At 46.5% G+C, this 26,958-nt stretch overlaps 1 protein-coding gene across 1 annotated transcript in view; it reads left to right on the top strand.

Moving 5' to 3' along the window:
• Positions 1-26,958, top strand: part of LOC133747696 (histamine H3 receptor-like) — a 47,266-nt gene that overhangs the window by 9,729 nt on the left and 10,579 nt on the right. The window contains exons 2-4 of the mRNA XM_062176011.1: positions 2,525-2,640; positions 19,544-19,634; positions 22,400-22,472. Of these exons, the coding sequence (XP_062031995.1) occupies positions 2,525-2,640; positions 19,544-19,634; positions 22,400-22,472 (280 nt within the window). The remainder of the gene's footprint in view (positions 1-2,524; positions 2,641-19,543; positions 19,635-22,399; positions 22,473-26,958) is intronic.

The following is a 26,958-nucleotide window of genomic DNA, read 5'->3' on the forward strand; positions in this document are numbered from 1 at the left end:
TGAAGACTTTGAACTAAATGAGGGTCTCTCAAAATCAGCTCCAAACATCCCAAGAAGAAATCCCAGGAGTAATTGAGAGCTATGGGGCGTTGTACCCCCATTCCTCCGTCAGCCAGAGCAAATCTACTGTTATCTGCCTTTAATTTTGTCTTTAATTTCCTTAGAAACATAGACAGACCTCTCTATTGTCAAGTACCCAGTCAATACCTCTCCTTATTTCAGTTTCCTTCCCCTACTCCCAGAGTAACCTCTTGGTTAGAAAGGGTTTTTTCCTTATGCACTATCAGTGCATATTCACATACACTATATATAGATTGCATCGATGCCTGTGTGTAGGCTAGATCCTTGAAAGCAGACAGTACTCATGTGTGTGAGTTCTTTTAGTTTTTTAAATAAGTAACAGCTTTGACAACCTACTCATCAGCTCTCTATTTCAGCATATATCTTGGAGATTGCCCATCTTAGTGTCTACAATTCTATCTCAGCTTTTTATATCCGTTAAAAATGTCTTTCTCAGGCTGATACTTGGCGTAGCAGGTAAAGCCACTGTCTGAAGTGCTGGCATCCTATATGGGCACCAGTTCGAGTCCTGGCTGCTCCATTTCTGATCCAGCTCTCTGCTGTAGAAGATGGCCCAAGTGCTTGGGCCCCTGCACCTGTGTAGAAGACCTGAAAGAAGCTCTGGGCTCCTGGTTTCCACCTGGCCCAGCTCCAGCCATTGAGGCAATTTGGGGAGTGAACCAGCAGATAGAAATCCCTAAGTCTCCCTCTCTCTCTCTCTCTGTAACTCTGCCTTTCAAAGAAAGAAATAAATTTAAAAAAAAAAAAAAAGGTCCTTCTCCATCTCTCTGTCTTGCTCTCTCCCCACCCCCCACCATCCCTTTCAAATAAATAGATAACATCTTTAAAAATAGCAGAGAATAGGCATTTGCAGTGCAGCAAGTTAAACCACTGCTTGTGTGGAAGATGGCCTAGATGCTTGGGCTCCTGCACCTGCGTGGGAGACCATGAGGAATCTCCTGGCTCCTAGCTTCAACCTGGCCCAGCTTCAGCCATTGTGGCCATTTGAGGAGTAAATCAGCAGATGGAAGACATTTCTGTCTCTCCCTCTCACTATCTGTAACTCTAGCTCTCAAATAAATAAATAAAATATTTTTTTAAAGATTTATTTTATTTATTTGAAAGTCAGAGTTACAGAGAGAGGAGAGACAGAGAGAAAGGCCCTCTGGCTTACTCTCTAGATGGCCGCAATGGCTGGAGCTGTGCCGATCTGAAGCCAGGAGCCAGGAGCTTCTTCTGGGTCTCCCACACGGTGCAAGGGCTCAAGGACCTGGGCCATCTTCTACCACTATCCCAGGCCATAGCAAAGAGCTGGATCAGAAGAGGAGCAGCCGGGACTAGAACCGGCGCCCATATGGGATGCCAGTGCTTCAGGCCGGGGCATTAACCTGCTGCGCCACAGCACTGGCCCCTAAATAAAATATTTTTTAAAAACACACACACACTGCTTGTAAGGCCTGAATCCCATAGTAGAGGGCCTGGTTTGAGTCCCAGATATGCTGCTTCCAATCCAGATCTTTGCTAATATGCTTGGGAAGCAGCAAACGATGGTTCAAGTACCTGAGTCCATGTGTATGGAGCTCCTGGCTTCTGGCTTCAGCCTGGCCCAGTCCAGCTATTGCGACCATTTGGGGAAGGAACCAGCAGACAGACCTCTTTTCTGATGTCTCTCCTCTCTGTGTCACTCTGCCTTTCCAATAAATAAGTAAAATCCTCTTTAAAAGTGTCTTTATTGAGGTACAACACACCATAAAGTACACTAATCTTTCTTTTTTTGCTATTTGCCTTTTATTATTTTTAACGGTCACTTTTACAAGTGACTTTATTGCCAATGCTCTGAAATAAATCAATAAAACATTTCCCACTTCCCTGCAGTTGCTAGCTTTTCCTTCATGGGTTTCCAAACCAGAAAACCACAGCAATCGCTTGTAAAGATTTAATAGATAATAAAAGGAATCACTCATTCAAGGTGAATGTCATTGTTACACGCATGATTCGGACTCAGAATTTCATCTGACTTTTGAGTGTGTATCTCAAAAACACCAAAAAAAAAAAAAAAAAGAAAAGAAAAGAAAAAGAAAAACTAAATCCAAGCAGAGAGTGTTTCGGTCATCCTCAGTGGGCGAGGTGTCCCCCTCCGCAGTGCAGTATCCATTTGCTTCCTGCCAACACTGCACAGTTCCTCCTGTGGAGACCTGATCTCTCTGGCCTCGTATTTCCCCTCTGGATTGGCAGTTGTCTTGATGGCTTGCCCCTTAATCTGGCCCCAGATCGAATTTCATGGATAAAGACAAGAGGATGCATCAAAGAGAAAAATCACTCACTGATTGGACAAAGTGGTGGCCAAAATAGCAACATTTTCCTAAATCTGCAAACAAGATCCACAGATCAAGGCTGCGGGATCTGGGACGGCCCAGTGAGATGAGGATGAGAGAGACCTATGCTCTTTGTATATCTCACCCAGGTTGCTGAGATTCTGGAAACATCCACAGAGTCAACGTCTTTGCTATCGAGTGGTAAGCAACAGAAACAGATCAGTCAACTGGAGAAGAGTGAGCAAGAACAAAAAGCATCTTGGAGGTATGTGGTGGTACCTGCACAAGAAAAGAACAGAACAGAGCTCTAGGAGAGACAGGACCCAGGGAAGCTCTGGGTTTTAAGGGTGCAGTCTCTTTGATCATTCCTTCAGGGTGATCTCATTTTCCATCTTGGTTCACAAGATCAAGATTCAGACTCCTAGTGAATTTCAACCAGCCAAGGAAAGATGTCACATAGCTGGGAGCAAGCCAGCACCTTGACAGCCCCCCTGGCTCCCGTGGATAGACATAGTTTGCAAAACATTCCTTGTGACTAATAATTTAAATTGGTTCTTTCAGGAGCCTCTATTTGCATAGCTTCGAAGTCAGGCAGAGTTGTGTATTTACGGCAATACTGAAACAGTTACAGAGGAGAGAGAAATAAAGGCTGTGTTGTTATCATCAGTAGGGAAAACGTGTGCTGGAAAGCAAAAAAAAAAGACAACCAGTGCTCACTCTATTAATCAACTGTTTGACAAATATACTCAGTAGGCACTGAGTAGAGGAAGAAAAAGTGGGGTTGGGGAGAGAAGGAAGAAGGGGGTGGTGCTATGGCATAGTAGGTTAGGCCTCGGTTTGCAGTGCCCACATCCCATATGGGTACCAGTTCGAGTCCCAGCTGCTCCACTTCCAATCCAGCTCCCTGCTGATGGCCTGGGAAGGCAGTGATCTGAGTGCTTGGGCCCCTGCATCTACCTGGGGGACCTGGAGAAGCTCCTGGCTCCTGGCTTTGTAATAGCCCAGCTCCAGACATTGCGGCCATTTGGGGAGTGAAGCAGCAAATGAAAGTCCTCTCTCCGTGTCTCCCTCTCTGTCTGTAACTCTGCCTCTCAAATAAATAAATAAATCTAAAGGAGGAGGAGGAAGAGGAGAGGAAGAGGGAGAAGAAGGAAAAGGAGGAGGAGGGAGAGCCACGGAAGGCCTGGTGGACCTGGCAGGTGGGGCTGTGTGGGGTGCAGGCTTCTCCATGCTGTCTTCTGCTTCAATGATCCTATTTCAGCTGGAAACAGTCTGGGTGGTGAGCCTGGCCTCTGTCCCACCACGTGTGGAAGATCTCTCTGCTACTGGACATTCCCTTGGGTTTTCTCTGATCTTAAGAAAATAACATTGCCATAAAATATTCTCATATTACCCATGCACACAACGTCAGACCTGTGATGTAGGACTGCCCTTTTTCCAGGTTCCGCTTGTTTTGCTCCAAACATACAAACCTCTTCTTATGTTTCCCCGTTCTTGTCCTGAAAGTTTCCCCATATCATACCCTAACAGTGGGTCTGATCACACTTCTTTAAGCCTCTGCTTTCTTAGGACATGGAGGAGCAAGCACACAGGGAACCCAGAACAAAGAACTTCATGTTGTGCAACCCAAGCATGTGGTAAGCATGGGAGATCTAAATGGCAGGATCAAAGAAACCAGAGCAACACCAGAACTTGGGTTAATCAGAGCCCTTTTGGAAGCAAGAGGTCCCACAGACACTGAAATCTGGAATTAAAATTAAAATTAAAATGTGGCCTCTCCATTCAAGATCTGCCTTGCCTCAGCAAGCATTTGGTGCGATGGTCAAGACATCCACTTGGGGAGCTCTCTCTCCATGTTCAAGTGTCTGGTTCCAGCCCTGCAGTGCTCCCAACTCCAGCTTCCTGTTAATGCACACCCTGGGATGTGCAGCAGGTGATGGTTCAAGTACTTGGGTTCACACACATGAGAGATCTGGTTCGGCACTTGGGGAGTGAACCAGTAGATCCAAAATTTCTCTCTCTACCTTTCAAATAAACAAAACTGTGAATAAAGATTTGTTTTGCCTGGCATTTCTGCATACCAGCTTTTTCCTACTAAATCATAAGGTTTCCCCCCAGCCAGTCAAGGAGGCAGATTTAAGGCCCATTCCTCTGCCTTCTTATCCACAGGGATTAGTAACCAAGCCTCTGTCTCCCAGGGGCCTGGCCTCCCAGGGCATCTACATGCTGGGCAGGTACCCTAGGACATCTGCACAGAATTGACAGACTTAAAACAAAAAAAACATGAAACTATAGGAAAGCAGAATGGAGAATATTTTAAAAGCCAGAATATTCCTCCTGTCTTTCTTGTTTGAAATATATTTGAAAAACAACCTAAGGGGGCTGGTGCTGTGACTCACTTGGTTAATCCTCCACCTGTGGCACGGGCATCCCATATGGGCGCCGGTTCCAGTCCCAGTTGCTCCTCTTCCAGTCCAGCTCTCTGCTGTGGCTCGGGAGGGCAGTGGAGGATGGCCCAAGTGCTTGGGCCCCTGCACCCGCATGGGTGACCAGAAGGAGAAACCTGGTTCCTGACTTCGGATTGGCGTAGCTCCAGCCGTAGCAGCCATTTTGGGGGTTAACCAACGGAAGGAAGACCTTTCTCTCTGTCTCTCTCTCTCACTGTCTGTCAAATAATAATAATAATAAAAAAAACCTAGGGACTGGTGCTGCGGGGTAGTGGGTTAAGCTGCCATCTTCAATACCCACAACCCATATGAGCACTGGTTCAAGTCCCAAGTTTCTCCACTTCTGATCCAACTCCCTAATAATGCACCTGGGAAAGCAGCAGAGGATGGCCCAAGTACTTGGGCCCCGGCACACACATAGGTAGCATGGAAGAAGCTCTGGGCTCTTTGTGTCGACCTTACTCAGCTCCAGCCATTGTTGCCATTTGAGAAGTAAACTGGTGGATGAAGATCTATCTCCACTCTATAATTCTGCCTTTCAAATAAATAAATAAATCTTTAAAAAAAAAAAACTAACATATCTGAAATTATGCAACATACAGGTTTTATGGCCTGTTTTTATTATTTACAATAAACAATTTTCCTATGTCAAGAAAATTCTTCAAAAACATAATTTTGTACACTATTTCACCTTATAACCACATATAAAACTCATTAATGGTTAAGAGTTTGGGGTTGCTAAACTCAGAAGAATTTGGGTCCAACTCTTGGGTCAGCCAGTTAGCTATTGATTCTAGGCAAGTATCACCAATGGGTCTCAGATTCCCCACCCACATGGAGATAATATTGTCCCCACTCTCCTGGGCTGTAAGGAGGATTAAATGAGAAGATAACTTAAAGTGCTTGTCAGAGGGCATGCCCAAAATTAGTATCCCTAATTTTTTTTTTCCTTTCACATTTTTTTAAACGTAAATGGTAATCTGCTGCCTGCAACACCAGCATTCCATATGGGCATTGGTTCAAGTCCCGGCTGTTCCACTTCCCATCCAGCTCCCTGCTGATGCACCTGGGAAAGCCAGAGGAGGATGGCCTAAGTCCTTGGGCTCCTGCACACACATGGGAGACTCGGATGAAACTCCTGGCTTCATGCTGGTTCAGCCCAGGCCATTGCGGCCATCTGGGAGTGAACCAGTGGAGGGAAGACCTCTCTATATTTCTCTCTCTCTCTCTCTCTGTAACTCTGTCTTGCAAATAAATAAAAATAAATCTTTAAAAGAAAAGAAAATCCCCCCAAGATTTTCCTTTAATTAGAATTCCCAGGTATACAAAATGGATGCAACTGGAAATTATACTTAGTAAAATAAGCCAGTCCTAAAGAGACAGATACCATATGTTTTCCCTGATCTGTGGTAACTAATAGAATATCTAAAATGTACTATATAGGAGTGAAATTGACATTTTGAGTTCAATGATTGTTTATAGCCCTTGTCTCTACTGTTGAGAAACAGTGTTTTTTCTTCATATTTTTTGTTGAACTCTTTATTCAGTGTAGGGTTAATCTTATCAGTATAGGGGCCAGTGCTGTGGTGTAGTGGGTAAAGCTGCTGTCTGCAGTGCCGGCATTCCATATGGGTGCCGGTTCAAGTCCCAGCTGCTCCACTTCCCATCCAGCTCTCTGCTATGGCCTGGGAAAGCAGTGGAAGATGGCCCAAGGCCTTGGACCTCTGCACCTGTATGGGAGACCTGGAAGAAGCTCTTGGCTCCTGGCTTCAGGTTGGTACAGCTCCAGTCGTTGGGGCCAGTTGAGGACTAAACCAGCAGGTGGAAGACCTCTCTCTTTCTCTGCCTCTCCTGCTCTCTCTGTGTAACTCTGATTTTCAAATAAATAAATAAATCTTTAAAAAATATCTATGTGTGTAAACTGAGAATAGATCTTTGTAAAAATTAAGAGTGGGAATAGGAGAGTGAGGAGGAAGAAGGGTGGGAGTGTGGTTGGGAGGGAGGGTAGGGTGGGAAGTATCACTATGTTCCTAAATCTGTATGTGAAATTTGTGTACCTTAAACAAAATCTAAAATAATTAATTAATTAAAATAAAAAAGAAAGAATTCCCAGGTATAAACTTCTTCAAGGTCCTCAGTAGACTCCTTTATCCAGAAGACTCAATTATTAGTAATAAGGTCTCTCCCCACCCCCCACCCCGCCACCCTCTTACCATGGTATTTAAGATCTTTCATGGTGCCCTCTCCCTGGCCCCAAGATGGCCCACTCACCCACAATCCCAGAATCACAAAGCAAGAGCCCCAAAGGTACGGACACCCACCGTGTTTCTTCTGCATCTGGAGGCCTCTCAATCAGCCACATTAGATTTGTGCATTTTACCCTGTTATCTGCACGCCCTCATTTACTCACCCACATACAGCAATGTCAGGAACATGCATTGCCATTCTGGGCTATCATTTTAATTTCATCTTAAAAAAAAAAAAAAGTGTACCTGGCCCCATCAGTGTCTTTTTCAGAGAGGCCACTTTGTTTCTATGGCAACTAAGGGGTCTACTGTAATCAAATATTGAGCCCCATTAAGCTGCAACCTTCACAGCCCGCCATGCCACGTTTGCTCTGACTCCTGTTTTGTATTGTGCTGCTTTTCCTTTTATCCTGTCTCGGGCAGTCACCATTCATTTCCCCGTGAGGGACAGAGGCTGCTCATAATGCCACTCTGGAGGGCTGAAGAATTACCATTAAAAAGAATTATGTCCACCTCAAATGCCAAAATCAAAATGCAGGTGCCCAATTGCCCTTTTAAAAGAGCAAGTACCTCTGAGAATATTTCCCTTGATGACATTCTCATGTTGTAATTGTTTTTGGTCTGACTCCAAGTTGGACTAGATCTTTCTAAGCCAATCATAACACTGCAATAACCAGCTACCAGGTAACACTATGTGCCAAGCACTGTGCTAAGTCATTTTTGTTATTATCCATGGTCATTTAATTTTTTAATTAAATAATAAACTACAAGGATCCTAGTGTTTTTAATTTTTTATTTATTTATTTGAGAAGCAAAAAGACAGAAAAACAGACACAGAGAGCTCCCATCCCTGGTTCACTCCCCCAAATCCCTAATAGCCAGGTCTGGGCCAGGCCAAAACTAGGAGCCAGGAACTCAATGCAAGTCTTCCACGTAGGTGTTAGGAACCCTACTACTTGGCCATCACTGTTATAAAACACTCCCAAAGATGGTGGGAGGAATTACTATATAACCCTCATAACTCGGTCCGGGGGCCAACATTGTGACATAGTAGGTAGAGCTGCCGCCTTCAGTGCCAGCATCCCATGTGGGCACTGGTTTGGGTCCCGGTTGCTCCACTGCTGATCCAGCTCTCTGCTATGGCCTGGGAAAGCAGTAGAAGATGGCCCCTGCACCCACATGAGAGACCTGGCTCCTGGCTTCGGATTGGCACAGCTCTGGCCATTGCAGCCAGAGGAGTGAACCAGTGGATGGAAGATCTCTCTCTCTCTCTCTCTCTGCCTCTCCTTCTCTCTGTGTGTAACTCTGACTTTGAAATAAATAAATAGGAGCTGGTTCCATGGCGCAGTAGGTTAATCCTCCGCCTGCAATGCCAGTATCCCATATGGCCACCAGTTCTAGACCCAACTGCCCCTCTTCCAATCCAGCTCTCTGCTATGGCCTGGGAAAGCAGTAGAAGATGGCCCAAGTCCTTGGGCCTCTACACCCGTGTGGGAGACCCAGAAGAAGCTCCTGGCTCCTGGCTTCAGATCAGCATTGTTGCAGCCATTTGGGGAGTGAACCAATGGAAGGAAGACCTCTCTCTCTGTCTCTCCCTCTCACTGTCTGTAACTCTACCTGTCAAATGAATAAATAAAATCTAAAAATAAATAAATCTTTAAAGAAAAAAAAAGCTAGGCCCACCTGTCCAATCTGCAGCAAGCCTATTAGTGACACCAGGGTAACGTGCAATGCACAAAGCAAAGAATCAGGCAGCTATTGCACAATTCGCAGGCTCCCCGACAGGTCAGAGACCATGGATCTTGCAGTTTAAAGCAGGGGTTGAGTGGAACCTGATCAGCTCATGCATGGGCCTCTGATTGGTCCACAGCATGTGTGACCTTCCTTGGATTGGTTGGTGATGGAGGTCAGCATGTTTCTATTGAAATGGCAAAGGTGGGCTCTGGTCTGTCTGGGCCTCTGGACATAGAGGGTATGACTTTGATCAGGGCCTGTGAGTCCCCAAAAAGTCCTCAAAGCAGAGGCTTCTCTGAGACTGCTGACTCTGAAGGTATCTGGGTATTTGTTTTCAGGGTTTGGACTCTGGCCTTTCCTTTGTGTCACTCTGCATTTATTGAGTTATTCTTTACTTATTCTTTATTTATTTGAAAGGTAAAGTTACAGAGAGGCAGAGAGAGAGAGGTGGGGGTGGGGGCAGGAAAAGAGGTCTTCCATCCACTGGTTCACTCCCCTAGATGGCTGCATGGCCAGAGCTGCACCGATCTGAATCCAGGAGCCAGGAGCTTCTTCCAGGTCTCCCATGACGATTTGGGTCATCTTCTACTGCCTTCCCAGGCCATAGCAGAGAGCTGGATAGGATCAGAAATGGAGCAGCTGGGCCGGCGCCGTGGCTCACTAGGCTAATCCTCCGCCTTGCGGCGGCGGCACACCGGGTTCTAGTCCCGGTCAGGGCACCGATCTTGTCCCGGTTGCCCCTCTTCCAGGCCAGCTCTCTGCGTGGCCAGGGAGTGCAGTGGAGGATGGCCCAAGTCCTTGGGCCCTGCACCCCATGGGAGACCAGGAGAAGCACCTGGCTCCTGCCATCGGATCAGCGCGATGCGCAGGTCGCAGCGCGCCTACCGCGGCGGCCATTGGAGGGTGAACCAACGGCAAAGGAAGACCTTTCTCTCTGTCTCTCTCTCTCACTATCCACTCTGCCTGTCAAAAAAAAAAAAAAAAATGGAGCAGCTGGGACTCGAACCAGTGCCCACCTGGGGTGCTGGCACTGCAATCGGCAGCTTTACCCACTATGCCACAGCGCCGACCCCTTCATGTCATTTTATATTCTTCATGTCATTTTATATTCTTCCACAGATAGTTTATGCATATACAAATACATGTGGGAATAGCCCAAATCTTGCTGCTTTCGTATCTCTTGGAAATCATTCTATAGTATTTCATTCTTTCTGGGGTCAGATATTATCTCACTATCTTGAAGTGCCACAGTTTGTTTAAACATATCTGTACTACTGAACACTGTGGGTTGTTTTTAATCTTTGGAATGATCTTGTGCAATTTTCATTTCATACGTGTACACATATGAATGCAAGATAAGCCTTAGAAGCGAAATTGCTGAGCAAAGGATAAGTGCATGTTAAATTTAAATAGCTATTGCAAAATTGTTCCCTGAGATGTCTTACCAATGCTCCTTCTCGGCAAAGACAAATGACGGTGCCCATCTGCTTATACCTTCATGCATGAGCATGAGAGAGGGGTTGCTTTGCTGAAATGAGGATTGTGCCACGGAGAGGAGGGAGAGGAGCCCCCCGTGGGACCTGGGAAGACCCCTTGGGACCTGCAAACCTTCAGTAGACTCTTTTCAACTTATAAACTGCCTCATGGCAGTGGGTTTATCCTGAAAGTGGATGAGAAGCTTCCTCTTGTTCCTAGATGATGTTAGGTGAAGTAGGGGCAGATTGTGGAAGGAAGCACGGGCGTGGGAGCGGCAGGCAGACAGAAATGGGAGAGAGGCTTTGGGCTCTGAGGATGGCCGTTTGTGGTTCTAGTCAACTTCAGCTGCTTTCCAGGGGCCAGAGGGCTACTGAGGACACCATACAGGTACAGAGCTGATGCTCTCTGGAAGACGCCTTCAGGAGGGAACTGACAGAAGTCCTCCTCTCTCCTCTTCCCTAGGATAGTCTCTCTAAAAAGACAGTTCTGCTTTCTTCCTGCGCAAATAATTGGTGACTGCCTTCAGAAAGTCTTTGTGCCAAACGTGATGGCACCTCTTTATTTTTTTTAAAAAAGATTTATTTAATTATTTGAAAATCAGAGTTAGAAAGGGAGAGACGAGAGATCTTCCATCCACTGGTTCACTCCCCTGATGGCGCCAAAGGCCAGGGGCTGGCCAGGCCAGAGCCAGGAGCTTTATCTGAGTCTCCCACTCTAAAGCCATCTTCTGCTGCTTTTCCCAGGCCATAAGCAGAGAGCTGGATCAGAATTGGAACAGCCAGGACTCGAACCGGCGACCATATTGGATGCCGGCACTGCAGGCGGCGGCTTTACCCTCTACTCCACAGAACACACCCCATAATATCACCTCTTATTCCTAACAACTGCCCTTGCCTGAGCTGACATGCCGTGCTACCTGCTTTGTTTTTCACTGTCACTAACATTTATTGAGTATTTATCATAGCCAGCACTACCTGGAGAGTTTCACACAGGAAGTATCTTTATCACAAACCTGTTAAGTAGGCACTATTCTTCTCTCCATTTTACAGATGAAAAAACTGAGGCAGAGAGCTTAAGTCATGTGCCACCATCTTCCTCACATACTGAATAAAGCAAGGGCCAGCACTGTGGCATAGTCGGTAAAGCATCCCATATGGACGTGGGCTCAAGTCCTGGCTGTTCCTGTTCCAATCTAGCTCCCTGCTAATGCATCTGGGAAAGCAGTGGAGGATGGCCCAAGTCCTTGGGCCCCTGCACCCACTTGGGAGACCTTGAAGAAGCTCCTGGCTTCAGATTGTCCCAACCCTGACTGTTGTGGCCATTTGGAGAGTAAACCAAAGAATGGAAGATCTCTCACTCGCTCATTCTCTCTGTAACTCTGTCTTTCAAATAAATAAATCTTTTTAAATTTTTTTAAATATTAAATCTAGCGGATGGTGCCGTGGCTCACTAGGCTAATCCTCCGCCTCCGGCGCCGGCACACCGGGTTCTAGTCCCAGTTGGGGTGCCGGATTCTGTCCCAGTTGCTCCTCTTCCAGTCCAGCTCTCTGCTGTGGCCCAGGAAGGCAGTGGAGGATGGCCCAAGTGATTGGGCCCTGCACCCGCATGGGAGACCCGGAGAAGCACCTGGCTCCTGGCTTTGGATCAGCACAGCGTGCTGGTCGCAGCAGCCATTTGGGGGTGAACCAACGGAAGGAAGACCTTTCTGTCTCTCTCTCTCTCTCACTGTCTAACTCTATCTGTCAAGAAAAAAATATTAAATTTAGCACGTAGTCTTTGAAAAAATCTCTAGAGTTACAGACAGTGAGAGGAAGAGACAGAGAGAAAGGTCTTCCTTCCTTTGGTTCACTCCCCAGATGGCCGCAACGGCTGGAGCTGCACCAATCCGAAGCCAGGAGCTTCCTCCCAGTCTCCCATGCCATGCAGGGTCCCAAGCACTTGGGCCATCTTCTACTGCTTTCCCAGGCCACAGCAGAGAGCTGGATTGGGAGAAGAGCAGCCGGGACTAGAACCAGCGCCCCTATGGGATACTGGCACTGCAGGCAGAGGATTAACCTACTGCACTACGGCACCAGCCCCAATAAATCTTTTTTTAAAAAAACACAATAATAACTGAAATCTTAAAGTATTTTAGGATTTGTGAAGGCTGGTGGGCAGGTAGGGCAGGAGTGGGAAGAGGGAAGGAGCTGATGATTATTAAACACTTGCAACATGTCAAACTTTGCGCTACACTCTGTACAGATCCTAGAACAAAAGATCAAACAAAATCTATTAAGTAAATGTGCAAGAAAAGGAGCATACTTAATGCTAATGAACTATGTATTTTTAAATGGCTAGAATAGTCAATGTTGTGTTAAATTTATCTTACCACAATAAAACCATCCCATCTGGTACTATAACACTCTGCAAGCATTCGTTCATTTAAACCTTCTAGAGGTCTTATGAAGCAGACATCATTGTTAGCCCGGGTTAACAAATAAAGAAATGAGAGTTAGGGCTAGTGTCGTGGCTGAGCTGGTAATGCCACCGCCTGAGACGTTGGCGTCCCATATGGTGCCGGTTCGTTTCCTGGTACACCACTTGCTTTGCACAGGTTCTCACACTCCCAGCCGACCTCCAGTACAGCGGCTCCACTATCTTGCTACTATTTAGAACCACCTCGGGTGACTTAAAAACTCCCATCGTCTAACCATTCTTCAAACCAGTTACCAGAGTGTCTGGAGAGGAGAGCCAGGAGTTGGTCTGTTTTTAAGACTCAAAGTGACTCATTGTGCAGCCATGTGACACGTCACCCTTCTTTACAGATGAAGAAACAAAAGTTCTGTATGACTAAGGGCCCACATTTAGAAGAAGTTCCGGGGCTGACACACAACTCCCCTTCCTAAGGACTTCAAGACACACATGTTGGCCACCAAGTAGAATGGCCTCAAACTATGCAAAACCCTCGATTTGCATTTCAGAGACAAGACTGAGGCAAATGAGGGGTCTTGTTCTGGCCCCACAGCTGGACTGCAGCAAACCCAGCGGGCCACCTGTAGGTGAGGAGGCAGTTGCTTGGGCATGAGAGGAGCAAGGCCCCAGAGAGAATCCAAGCCAAACTAAATTTCTCTCACCTCTCCTCCTGCCTCTTCTTGTGACCTTGGTACCTGCCTCCTGTCCCACCTCTGTCCTCTCCGGTGGGGACAAAATCAACATGAGGTGAGAAAGATGTTGTTGCAGGGGAAGGCCCTGGCTAGGCTTGGTCCAGATTCTCACCTCCGCATGAGACTGAATTCATGGAGAAGCAAGATTTCTTTAAAGACAAAGGGAAGTGTACACTCAAGAGGGAGTGTGGACAACCTGGAGAAAAAGTGAGTGAGAGAGTGTTGCTCTAACAAAGTTTGGGATCACCCTTTTATTTATAGGATAGAGATGGTGTCTGGAGCAGGGCTTAATTAAATATTCAAAGGAGGCAGGTTCGGGACAGAGCTTGAATATCACCCATTCTCTTGCCCCTTTTTGGGGAAATCTCAGAAGTGTCACAGCAGCAGGTACAGGTCAGGAGAGGGGTTCAGGAGCGTGATGGCAGTGTGTGTGCCAGTCATGGTCATTTCGTTCTCATTGCGGGCACCCAGCCAGCACAACTCTGGCAAATGTGTCTGCATGGAAGGGAATGGGGTTCAGGACTGTGCCCACAGGTACTGGCCATCCTCCATTCCTCTTTGATCAGTACCCGCTCCCCTACATCAAAGTCATGTCGCCAGAGTCAGTGTAGGCCAGAGAAGACGGATGAGACAGAAAAAGCCAGCAGCAGCCAGCGGGCCATGGCAAGACTGTGCCTCTGCTCTAACCCCTCTTGCCTGCCAACTGCTTCTTCACCCAAGTCATGCCCCTGAAAGATCAGGACACAAAAGCCTTTCCTCTCCGCCTGTTTGCCTGCGTCGCGCCAAGCAGCGCCTCTTTGTATCACTAAGCAGTTTCACCTGCGATTTCAAGTCCCTGCCTGGAAATAACTGACTCAGACACACACACTAAAGAAAGGGAAACAGAAGTAGCCACGTCTGGGCCTGGGTCTGGGAGAACAGGTCAGCAGCTGCCCCATGACCAAAGGCACAGGCACCTCAGAGGACAGACTGTAGAATCCCAGGAGAACTCTGAGAGCATCTTGCCATTTTGCCTATGATGTTGTAGTAGTCATGGTTCTCCAGAGAAACAGAACCAAGAAGAGATTGAGGGAGGGAGTAGGGCGGAAGGAAAGAGAGACTTAGTACAAGAAATCACTCACGTGAGTGTGGAGGCTAAGCAGTCCCCAGATGTGTGGTCAGCGAGCAGGGGTCCCAGAAGAGCTAACGATGAAGTTCCAGCACGGGTCGGAAGGCCTGCGAAGCGGGAGAGCCAGTCTGAGTCCAAAGGCAGGAGAAGGCTGATACACCTACCCGGAGGAAGCCAGATGCTGTGACTGTCCCCCCACCCAGCCTTGCTGTTAGCGTCAGATGGAGTGAGGCCCTTCCACACTGGGAGACCAGTCAGCATTCTTACACAGCTACCCAGAAAAGCCCTCCCAGACACATCCAGAAATAGTGTTTAATTAACTATCTGGGCATCTCACGGCCTAGTCAAGCTCATACATAAAACAGGAAGACACATTTGTAACCTCACTGCAGTATTCCTGGCTTACAGCCATCCAGCCTCAGCGTGCTCCCAGGGAAGCCCATCCCATCCCTGGAAAGTGCTGCCTAGCAGAATTTGCACCCTTACGATGAGTGGAAATTTTCTCTAATCTCTCCTCATTGGTCCTGTTCATTCAGCTTTCTTCATAGTCAACACATACCTATTTTTCTCAGAATCTCCAGCACCACAGAAACTTGTTCTAGAGAATAGCATCTCATCTTAATCACATAAATATTTTTAAAATAAATAAATAAAGGAGCCAGCACTGTGGCACAGCAGGTAAAGCTGCCACCTGCAGTACTGGCATCTCATATGGACACTAGTTGAGTCCCGGCTGTTCTATTTTCAATCTAGCTCTGCTCTGGCCTGGGAAAGCAGTAGAAGATGGCCCAAGTCCTTGGGCCCCTGCACCCATGTGGGAGACCCAGAAGAAGCTCCTGGCTCCTGGCTTTGGATCAGCGTAGCTCTTGCCGTTGCGGCCAATTGGGGAGTGAACCAGTGGATGGAAGATCTTTCTCTCTCCGCCTCTCCTTTTCTCTCTGTGTAACTCTTTCAAATAAATAAATAAATATTTTTTAAAAAAACAGTTTCAATTATCTCGCATACCTGAGCCGTTCAGGAGCACAGCTGCATCAGGGCTCACACGATGTCACCAGCGCCTCATCTACCTCCTGCTCTCCTTTCCTCTCAGCGCAGCTTTCTTCCCATGTCAGCTTTTGAATCCTCTTCATGGATGGTCCCAGAAAGCACTCCCAGTATAACAACAAAAGGAACAAGAATTGCTCTTTTCCAACAATTTCCACAATATTCCAGATTGACTCTTGTAGCATTAACAAATTACAAGTTTATCCCTGATTGATGCTATTAGCATCCCACAACACATGCTCATCAGGAGTAGGAGAAAAGTGGTTTCCAAAAGGAAAATCAAAGGATGGCTCTCAGGGGGCAGCATTTGCTGCACCAAGTCCTGGTTTGGGACACTCACATCCCATATTGGAGAGTCTGGGTCAAGTTCATGCCCCTCAGCTTCCTGCTAAAATGCATCCTGGGAGGCAGCAGATGATACCTCCAGTACTTGATGATGGCCACCTGTGTGGAAAACCCGATGGAGTTCCAGTCCCCTGACTGGATGACCTGGCAAAACCCTGACTTAAAAAGCTATGCAGGGCCGGCGCCGTGGCTCAACAGGCTAATCCTCTGCCTAGCGGCGCTGGCACACCGGGTTCTAGTCCCGGTTGGGGCACCGGATTCTGTCCTGGTTGCCCCTCTTCCAGGCCAGCTCTCTGCTGTGGCCAGGGAGTGCAGTGGAGGATGGCCCAAGTCCTTGGGCCCTGCACCCCATGGGAGACCAGGAGAAGCACCTGGCTCCTGCATTCGGATCAGCATGGTGCGCTGGCCACAGTGGCCATTGGAGGGTGAACCAACGGCAAAGGAAGACCTTTCTCTCTGTCTCTCTCTCTCTCACTGTCCACTCTGCCTGTCAAAAAAAAAAAAAAAAGCTATGCAGGACATACAAAAATCAACAAATGACAAATGTGGCAAGGATGTGGGGAAAAGTACCCTAATCCACTCTTGGTGCGAATGTAAATTGGTGCAGCCACTGTGGAAGACAGGATGGAGATACCTCAGAAATCTCAGTATAGACCTACCATGTGACCCAGCCATCCCATTCTTGGGAATTTACCCAAACGTTAAAGAAATCAACATATGAGAGAGTGATCTGTGCCTTCGTGTTTATTGCAAATCAATTCACAATAGATAAGATATGGAATCAATCCAGATGTCCATCAACCAAAGACTGGATGAAAAAAAAATATGGTGTATATACACAATGGAATACTACAGAACAGTAAAAAAAAAAATGAAATTTTGTCATTTGCAACAAAATGGATGCAACTGGAAATCATTATACTTAGTAAAATAAGCCAGTCCCCAAAAGATAAATACCATATGTTCTCTCTGATCTCTGGTCCCAATAGAGACTTAAAAGGTAATATATAGGCGTGAAATTGACACTTTGAGATGCGAGGACTTTGAACAGCCTTTCTCTTGACTGTTGAGGAACAGTATTTTTTTTTTCTTTATACTATTTGTTGAACTCTTTACTTAGTGTAGGATTAATCTTATGAGTGTAACGTTAACTGATCTTTGTATAAATAAGAATAGGAATAGGATAGGGAGGAGGAAGGGAGGGTGGAGTGGGGATAATCACTATATTCCTAAATTTGTATATATGAAATGCATGCAGTTTGTATTCTTTAAAAAATTAAAAAAAAAAAAAAAACAAGGAGGCACAGGGTCAGTTTTTAGGCACAGTACATTGGAACACAAAGGTGGCCGAGGCCATAAGATCTAGCAACAGTCAGGCAGGGAGAGCCTGTGCAGCAACCCAGAGAGCAAGCGAGAGGCTGCAAATCACCTTCCCAGGGAGTAGGTCAGCCCAGCTCCCATGTATAGTCCCAAAATCAAGGAGAAGCGATGAAACACAATGTGGCTTTACTCATTGTTAGCAATTCTTCCTCTTCCACTCACTTCACTAAAAGTCTCACCAAGATCCCCAGTGAGTGTATCTTGCTGAATCCACCAGCACCTGAGCTCTTGGCCTTTCCCAGGTGCTTAAAGCCCTCCCTCGATGACTCCCGTTGCACCTTGAGCTCTGAATTTCTCCCCACCAGCCTGGACTTTTGTGCTCAGTCAGCTGGAGGATCTCCTCTCTCCTGGACCATTCAATGATGGTGTTCCTCAAGGCTCAGCCCTAAAGCCTTTATAAAAAAATCTGATTTATGAAGACATAATTCACATACCACAAAATTCACCTATTTAAAGTGTACAATTCAATGATCTTTCATATATTACATTAATCTTTAAAATTATGATAAAATACATATAGCAAAATTTTCCATTTGAATCATTTTTAAGCATATGATTCAGTGGCATTCATTTTATTATACAACCATTACCACTATCTACTCATATTTATAAAACATTTTCATCACCCAAGTGGAAACTCTGTAGCCGTTAAACAATAATTCCCAATTTTTCCACCCCAACCCCTAGTAAACTCTATTCTACTTTCTGTCTCTATGAAATTGCTATTCTTGATTGCTCATTTAACTGGCATTATACAATATTTGTCCTTTCACGCATGCATTATTTCACTTAGTTTAATGCTGTAAGGGTCATCCTGTTATAACATGTATCTGAACTTCATTGTTGTTTATGTCTGAATAATATTCCATTGTACATATATTCCACTTTTAATTCAATCCATTCATCTTTTGATGACCTTTTGACTATTGTAAATAATGCTATAATGGACATGGGTACACAGTTATTTTCTTGTATATTGGCATACAAGTCTCTACTTTAAAATCATTTGAATGACTACTTAGGAGTAGAATTGCTAGCCAATATGTTAATTCTATGTTTAGCTTTTGGAGGAACTGCTGAATCATTGTCCACCGTGGTCGCACCATTTTACATTTCCACCAGCAATTCACAAGAGTTCCAATTTCACATCCTTGCCAACAGTTATTTTCCGTGTTTTTATTATAGACATTCTAGTGACTCTGAGATGGAATTATTGGGGTTTGACTTGCATCTCCCCAGTGACAAATGTTGAGCCTCTTTTCATGGGCTTGTCAGCCATTTGTGTATCTTCTTTGGAGAAGTCTATTCAAGTCCTTTGTCCATTTTTAAATTAGATTGTCTGTCTTTCTGATTTTGAGTCCCAGGAGTTCTTTATAGATTCTGAATATTTAACTCTCAACAAATATATTATTTTCCAACAGTTTCCCCCATACCATAGATTGTGTCTTCACTTTGTTGATAATATCCTGTGATGCACAAAAGGTTTTTATTTCGATGAAGTCTAATTTATATATTTTTTTCTTTTGTTGTTCATGTGTTTTATGTCCTATCTAAGAATCCATTGCCAAATTCAAGGTCATGTTGATACTAAAGTGTTACTTCTTCTAATTTTTTTCTCACTTTCCAATAAATCTCTTTAAAGCTCATGGATTGATAAATGACATTAAAATGTCTATCTCCACTCAAGACCTCCCTTCATTGTGGTTTCACAGAAGTAGGTCCAGTTACTCCCCTGTCTCTCCACTTGACAGTCTCAATGGCACCTCAAACTCAATATGTCCAAGGTCAGACTCCTGAGCTCCTAAAACAAAATAAAACAAAACAAAACAAACAAAAACCCCATCTTCTAATCACAGTGTCTCAATAAATGGCATCTATGTTCTTCCATGCAAGTATATAGTGCAAAGTCTAAGAGTTATTCTTTTCATTTTTCCAGAATCCAAATTTCCAGTACGCCTTCAAGTGTTGCCAATTCTCCTCTACTCACTGTCACTACCACCATCCTGGTCCAAGCTACTGTGTTCTCTCACCTGAACCATTGCAATAGTTTCCTAACTGTTCTTCCTGTGTCAACTCCATAGCCACCCCAAATCCATTTGTCACAACACAGAGAGAATTAGCTTCTCAAGATGCAAGTGTCATATTATTACCTCTTCACTTAAAATTCTTCAAAGGCTTTCCCATGCTTCTTGGAGACAGGCTCCTCAACCTGTATTTCTCTTCTTGTGTCCTCTTTGCACTTCAGCTACAGTGACTGTTCTCAGTTCTTCAAACACCACCAACTTTCACCCACATCAGGCCATTGCACACACTCTTCTCTGAGCCTGGAGTACCATGTAAGTCCGAGAAACAAGTGGCACATTCCAGAATGGTAGCTTAATGGAATGAAATGATGGGACTTGAAAAGTTGAAGACAGGGCCGAGGGAAACAGCACCTAGGAAGTAGCAATAAAGAGAATCACAGCTGAAAGGCAAGAGGCAGGAGCAGTTGCTGGAAACTGTGAGATAAACAGTGGCATAAAGTTCTCTCAACAAAAACAGGATCCCCAAGAAGCAGGTGCCAAAATAAGATTTAAAGTGTGAAGATCTGGGACCGGTGCTGTGGTATAGCAGGTAAAACCTCCGCCTACAGTGCCAGCATCCCATATGGATGCCGGTTCGAGTCCCGGCTGCTCCTCTTCAATCCAGCTCTCTGCTATGGCCTGGGAAAGCAGTAGAAGATGACCCCAGTCCTTGGGCCCTTTTGCACCCACGTGGGAGACTGGGAGGAAACTCCTGGCTCCTGGCTTCAGATCGGCACCACTCCTGCTGTTGCAGCCAATTGGGGAGTGAACCAGTGAATGGAAGACCTCTCTCTCTCACTCTGCCTCTCCTTCTCTCTCTGTGTAACTCTGTGTAACCCTGACTTTCAAATAAATAAATAAATCTTAAAAAAAAAAAAAAAAACCACTGTGCTGATTTAATAGGGATAGAGCCATCAGGAAGCCACTATTTCCAAGTCCTGGCTTCTGTGGAACCAGGAAACCCTGTAACCAATCTTAGAGACAGTTTTCTTCCATGGTGACTTTGCAAGGGAAGGGCCCAGTAGGGAGCTGTGAGGTGCAGAAATGCAATTACAGAGAGCTGCCTTCTGCTACCTGCCTTTCTCTTGTAAATCCTAACCTCCCTTCCGAAGCATAGGCAAGCAAGGAGAAGGACCCCTGCTATCTGCCGGCCCCCAGCAGCCTGGAACCTGTCACCTGCCCTGCAGAGACTCTTCTGCAGCCTCCCTTACCTAGAAACGCTGATCTGTGCCTGGGGGAGGTCTGGAGGGCAACAGATGCACCCATCTCAAACTTGGATGCCTTTGCCCAAGGAAATCTGACTGTTTATTTTCAGTGGGGAGTCCAGGTCTAGAGAACATGAGATTCAGCCTGCCTGTGTCCTGTGGGACAGTGAGAAGCCTGGAGCCGCTATTCACTCTTCTCTTCTCCCTGCTGTTATTGCCACGTACTCAAAGGTGCCCTAGCCCCAACACCTCGGGCTCTCTTCCCATATACACTCACAGCAAAGCCAAAACATGGCCTATCATGTCCCCTTGCGCTTAAAGCCTTTCCAAGTGTTCTCATTTCTCTCAGAATCAGGTCAGTAGCTGCCCCATGGTCAGCAAACCTTGCATGGCTGGGTTTACCATTCACATAACCCCCTAACAGCACCCCCACTTAGATATCCCTAATGTTCCTTGAGTTCTTTCTGTACAGTTTGAACTTGAGCATCCCTGAAGACCTGTCCTCCTCCAGAGCGCCCCCATCTTGTCAATGACACCATCTTTCACACAGCTGCAAAACTCAGAACCAAGGAGTTACTCTGATGCTTCCCTGTCTCACACTGGCTGTAACCAAGCTAGCACCAGACGCTGTGAGGCTTCCCCTATGTATAGCTCTCTTTCTCTATGTTTCCTTATTTGTTTTTATCTATCTGAAAGGCAGAGAGAGAGAAGCCTGGAACTCCACCCAGGTTTCCCACGTAGGTGGCAGGAGCTCAAGCATTTGTGCCATCATCTGCTGCCTCCAGGATGCTGGGTTGGAAGCAGAGTAGCCAGGACTCAAATTCACACTCGGATATTGGATGTGGGCATCCCTGTGATACTTAACCCACTGCAACACAATGCTCACCCCACTCCACGTACATTTCAAACCCACCCAATTTCCTCCATCTCCACCCCACAAGCTAGGACAGAGATTGTGTTAACTTCCCGCCCAGACACATGTCCTGTCTGGCTCAGCTCCACACTTCCTCTCACTGCAGCCACACTCTGGGTGTGTCCCTCTCTGAGGAAAACCTCCCACACTGGTCTCAGGTCCTATGCAGGTTGGCTCTTGCCTCCTGCAGCCCATCACCATGGCTCTCTCACTCACACTTTCCAGGCATTCAAACATCACACTGTCTGCCTGCTGAAGACTGTATGTGTATCCCCAACCCCTAAATTCATGTGTTGAAGCCTTAATCCCCAATGTGGTGTCATTTAGTGCTGGGGGTCTTTGGAAGGTAATTAGGGTTGGTTGGAGAATAGAACCTCGTGATGGGATTAGTGTCCTTGAAAGGAGATGAAGGGGCCGGCACCGCAGCTCAATAGGCTAATTCTCCACCTTGCGGCGCTGGCACACCGGGTTTTAGTCCCGGTCAGGGCGCCGGATTCTGTCCCGGTTGCCCCTCTTCCAGGCCAGCTCTCTGCTGTGGCCGGGGAAGGCAGTGGAGGATGGCCCAAGTGCTTGGGCCCTGCACCCCATGGGAGACCAGGAGGAAGCACCTAGCTCCTGCCTTCGGATCAGCGCGGTGCGCCTGCCATGGCGGCCATTGGAGGGTGAACCAACGGCAAAGGAAGACCTTTCTCTCTGTCTCTCTCTCTTTCACTGTCCACTCTGCCTGTCAAAAAAAAAAAAAAAAAAAAGAGATGAAGGGAACAGAGCCCTCTGCCCACCCCTAACCACCACCATGTAGGGAAACCAGGAAAGGTTTCACCAGAACTTTACCCTAATCCTGGGCTCCTCAGCCAAGAGAACAATGAGAAATAAGTGCTTGTTTTTAAGCCATACACTTTATGACATTCTTGTTATAACAGCTGGAGCTAAGTCACCCCTATCTCAGGGACTGGGCTTGCAGTTCCCTTCCCCTGCCCCCTCCCTCAGCCCCAGGTAAATGCCTATTTAGTCTGTAGGTCTCTGCTGAAGGAAACTTTGATGGGGTAGATCCCCTGGTGTCTGCATTCCAAGTACAGACTATGGCCTTGTTCTTGATTTTGATGTAGAGGAGCAGCTACCCAGCCATACACATCCCTCTCAAGCGTTTTCAGGCCTGCTGGCACCAGCCAGCCTCCCCATTGCCAACGCCTACCTGCAGTAGGCTCCTGGCAGGCCCTGCTCTGCCCATTGGCCTTGCGGATAAGGGCAGGGCATATGGCTGTGAGTCAGCCAGGGGAGGAGACACAGGGACTGTGCTCCCTGTTGGCCCCCACACTGCAGACCTAAGCTCTGGGGACAGGCGCTTGGGATCTCAGCAAATATATTGTGCAGATGCTCTTCAGAGATGACATTGTCAACCTACCTCATCACGGTCCAGATGGTAACTGGGCCCCAGAAAGGAGAAAGACCTCATCCAAGGGCATGTCATGATTAAGTGGCAGAGTCCAGATACAAAGCAGATCTCTTCACTCCTTCCTTCCTGCTCTTCCCCACACCAACAAGGAGAGGTGATAATGAGAAGTAGAACCCTAGCATCAAAGGCTTCACAAGAGGCAAACACAACCAAGGAAGTGAAGCAGAAAGACATGACACTGGTTCTTGAGCCCAACTGAGACAGCCCTGAGACTATCAGAAATAACCATGTGAGTCCATGTGGGGGATGTGACTATAGGAGGTCCTGCCTCATGCTGGTGGGAACCAGAACTGTTGAAGATTTAATGGTTATTACCATAAATAGGACCTCACCCTGTCCACAGGCAGGTAGATCTGGGAAAACCCAGTTTCCATTTGAATAACATAGCAAGTTGTAGATAGGACCCTCTGTGTACAAATGGAAAATTTATTTTAGGATACATTTGACTGTCTCAAGTATGGCAGAAATCACCCAACTAAGAAGTGATGGAAGAAGTCCAGAGGAAGGCTCAGTAAAGTCACTGATGTCCAAGCTGTCTGCAAACTTTCCACCCTGCTGTCCTGAGCACAATGATGTTGCTCTCATGACTGCAAGATGAGCAAGGTAGCCTCCCCCAAAAAAAACCACATCATCACACAGCCTTGTTCATGAGCAGGAAGGGGGAAGAGAGCTTCCTCTCCCTCACATCATAATCTTAGATCAAATCTTTACCAGGAACTCCCATTCCCCACCCATGAGACTTTTGCTCAAGTGCCATGGCCAATTCAGGTTATGTACCCATGTTCAAGACTCAAAACTATACTGCTTACCCAGAATGTAGTCTCTGGAAGTTTCCACCAGTGTAAGTAGACATGAACTTGACTCATGAGGGCTCTTTGGGTGGTCAACTGATTCTGTACCACTGGGCTAAGACAAGAACAATCCTAGCTCCACATCATGCCATAATACAGAAAATTGCTGGAAAGGACAAACACTTTCCCAAAGATCGATGGCTCTAAGACAGCTTGACCTTGTGGGTTGACTCACTCCATGAGCAAACAGAGATCTGTCCAAGATTTTTCTCCCTCTCTGGTCCTCCTGCTGGCCTTAGGACTGTACAGGTCAAGTTCATTAAGGGCCCTTCTGTCACAGACTGCACAAAAAGATGACTAAGCAGCTTTATGAAAAGAACCAAGCCACCAGTCATCAATTTCTCCTTCTGGGGATGACAGCCCAAGAGCACATTTTCCAAGACAGAAAAAACAAATGGAAAAAATCTTCAGCTTAAAACACAGCATTCAGGAGGCAGAATGCTGACAGTGACCTGGATGTTCCAGGTCCATATCCAGCAGCAATCGGCTTTGTAACCTCAAGCAGAAACTCCCATCTCCATGAGCCTTTGTTTCTTCATTTAGAAAGCGAATTTCATAATCTTTACTCTCATGTAACTGAGAGGATACAAGCTCAGCTACATGGAAAAGTATTAAAGAGCAAAAGACATTGATCAATATAGACCCATATTGAACACCTGTTATGTACTAGGTCCCATGGCCAGAAACAATACAGTGTGGATGTCCTTGTTCTCATGGGGTTTCCCTTGCAGCTGGAGGAGACCACAATTAAACAAATGAATCAGTAGGGACACTATGTTCAGGTCCTTATAAAGTGTGTCAGTCTGTTTGATCTGCTACAATAAAAGTACCATAAACTGGGTGGCTTATAAACAACAGAAACTTCTTTCTCTCACAGTTCTGGAGCCTTGGAAGTCCCAGAACAAGGCACCAGCAGATTCTGTGTCTGTTCAGAGCTCAGTTCCTGGTTCAGATAGTCTTTCCACTGTAACCTCATGACAAGGTTACCCAGCAGAGAAAGGCAAACTCTAGCCTCTTCAGCTCCTTATAAAGCACAAATCCCATTTGAGGGGACCCCATGACCTAAGTTGCACCTCCTGATACCATCACATTGAGGGTTAGGACTTCAACATATGAATTTTAAGGGGATACTGCATTCAGTTTATAGCATGAAAACTGTTAAGAAATAAACTCAATGGTATGCTAGAAAATGGGTGGTGGGGAAAGTTAGACCTTCAGTGTTGGAGGTAACACTGGAAGGATTCAAAAGAAGATAGGGGAAGAACACAGGCTCCAGGCAGCAGGACAATAGAGTATGTGCAAAAGCCCTGAGACAGGAAGTGGCGAGGAGCACCAAGATTGCTGTGATTGGAGCACTGGAGTAGAAAGAGGAGCAGTCCCAAGTGGCAGCTCCAGGGTCTCTAGGCTGTGTTACACACTTCTGGTGGCAACCAGTCAGTAGGATCAGGGAGTGTTTTTTAGTTTCTTTATATCTGTCACACTTTCTGTTATTTATAATGATCGCATATCTCTTATAGTCATAAAAGAAGCTTAAAATCTGAAACCAGATCTCCACAGAACCCTAGAGAAGCAGAGAAGCCATGCAGAGAGGGACTTGTTCGGGAAGAATCCTGCCTGTTCCTCCAGCCCCAGCCTGACCTGGGACTCTCCCATATGGGCTCCAGGCTCCTTCTTCCTGCTCTGAACTCCCCCCCACCCCGCCCTCTTTCCTGTCCTCTCCCCCTCCACATTTTCTTCTTTCCCTTCCTTCCCTTACTTTACTTTTTCTTTGATTTCCTTCCTTCCTCTCTTCCTCCTTCTTCTCTCCCTCTCCCTCTCCCTCTCCCTCTCCCTGCTTTTCTTTTTTCCGTCAACAGTAGGATTTCCTTTCCTACCAAATGGAAAGTCCAAAAGTCCTGTCTTTACAGATAAGTACTCACGAACACTGGCAATGTGAGCCAGTGGCTAGATGGGGTGCACCCAATTCAGTTCCACACATATTTACTAAGCATGTCTCCTACTCACCTCCCCAAATAAGAGGAGTGCTCAATGTTTCATTTGGAAAGAAAGGGAATTGAAGAGAAAAGAGATGGAAGAGAAAAGGAATTGGCTAAAATCACATGTAAGGAACAAGGTGAAGGTTAGACTGGCAACTCTTTTCTTCTCAATTCTGGATCTAAGTATGGGTCTCAAACTCCCACAGCCAAGGCCATAGCAAGTAACAACAGTGAGTGAAATTCTAATGCAAGTCAGCAGTGAGTGGGTGGTGAAGTCAAAGAATCCTTCCCTCACTTTAGCTCAGTTATAGCCCCTCTCCCAGGTAAGAGTCAGAACAGAAAATCAATGTGCAAGAATGGATAGAAGCAGAACTCGGTGATTTTGCTGGAGCCCCTGGGTCCAACACTGCCTGAATCTAGAATCTCCATGGATATTTATGGATTTTCTTTTCTTTTTTTTTTTTTTTCTTGACAGGCAGAGTTAGACAGTGATAGAGAGAGAGACAGAGAGAAAGGTCTTCCTTCCGTTGGTTCACCCCCTAAATGGCCGCTATAGCCGGCACGCTGCGGCCGGCACGCTGCACCGATCCGAAGCCAGGAGCCAGGTGCTTCCTCCTGGCTTCCCATGCGGGTCAGGGCCCAAGCACTTGGGCTATCCTCCACTGCCTTCCCGGGCCACAGCAGAGAGCTGCACTGGAAGAGGAGCAACCAGGACAGAATCCGGCACCCCAACCTGGACTAGAACCCGGGGTGCCAGCACTGCAGGCAGAGGATTAGCCAAGTGAGCCGCGGCACCGGCCTGCGGATTTTCAATTGTGCAAATGAGCAAATTCCTTTTTTGTTTTAGCTAGGACAGGTTGGGTATCTGCCACTTTGAAGTAAAAAGGCCTTAGTTAATATCTACAGATACAGGGGCCAGTGCTGTGGTGCAGCAGGTTAAAGCCCTGGCCTGAAGTGCCAGCATCCCATACGGGTGCTGATTCTAGTCCCGGCTGCTCCACTTACAATCCAGCTCTCTGCTATGGCCTGGAAAAGCAGTAGAAGATGGCCCAAGTTCTTGGGCCCCTGCACCCACGTGGCAGACCCAGAAGGAGCTCCTGGCTCCTGACTTTGGATGGGCTCAGCTCTGGCCATTGTGGCCATCTGGGGAGTGAACCATCGGATGGAAGACCTCTCTCTCTGTCTCTACCTCTCTCTGT

The sequence above is a fragment of the Lepus europaeus genome, chromosome 19 (assembly GCF_033115175.1).
Source record: "Lepus europaeus isolate LE1 chromosome 19, mLepTim1.pri, whole genome shotgun sequence".
Classification (NCBI taxonomy): domain Eukaryota; kingdom Metazoa; phylum Chordata; class Mammalia; order Lagomorpha; family Leporidae; genus Lepus; species Lepus europaeus.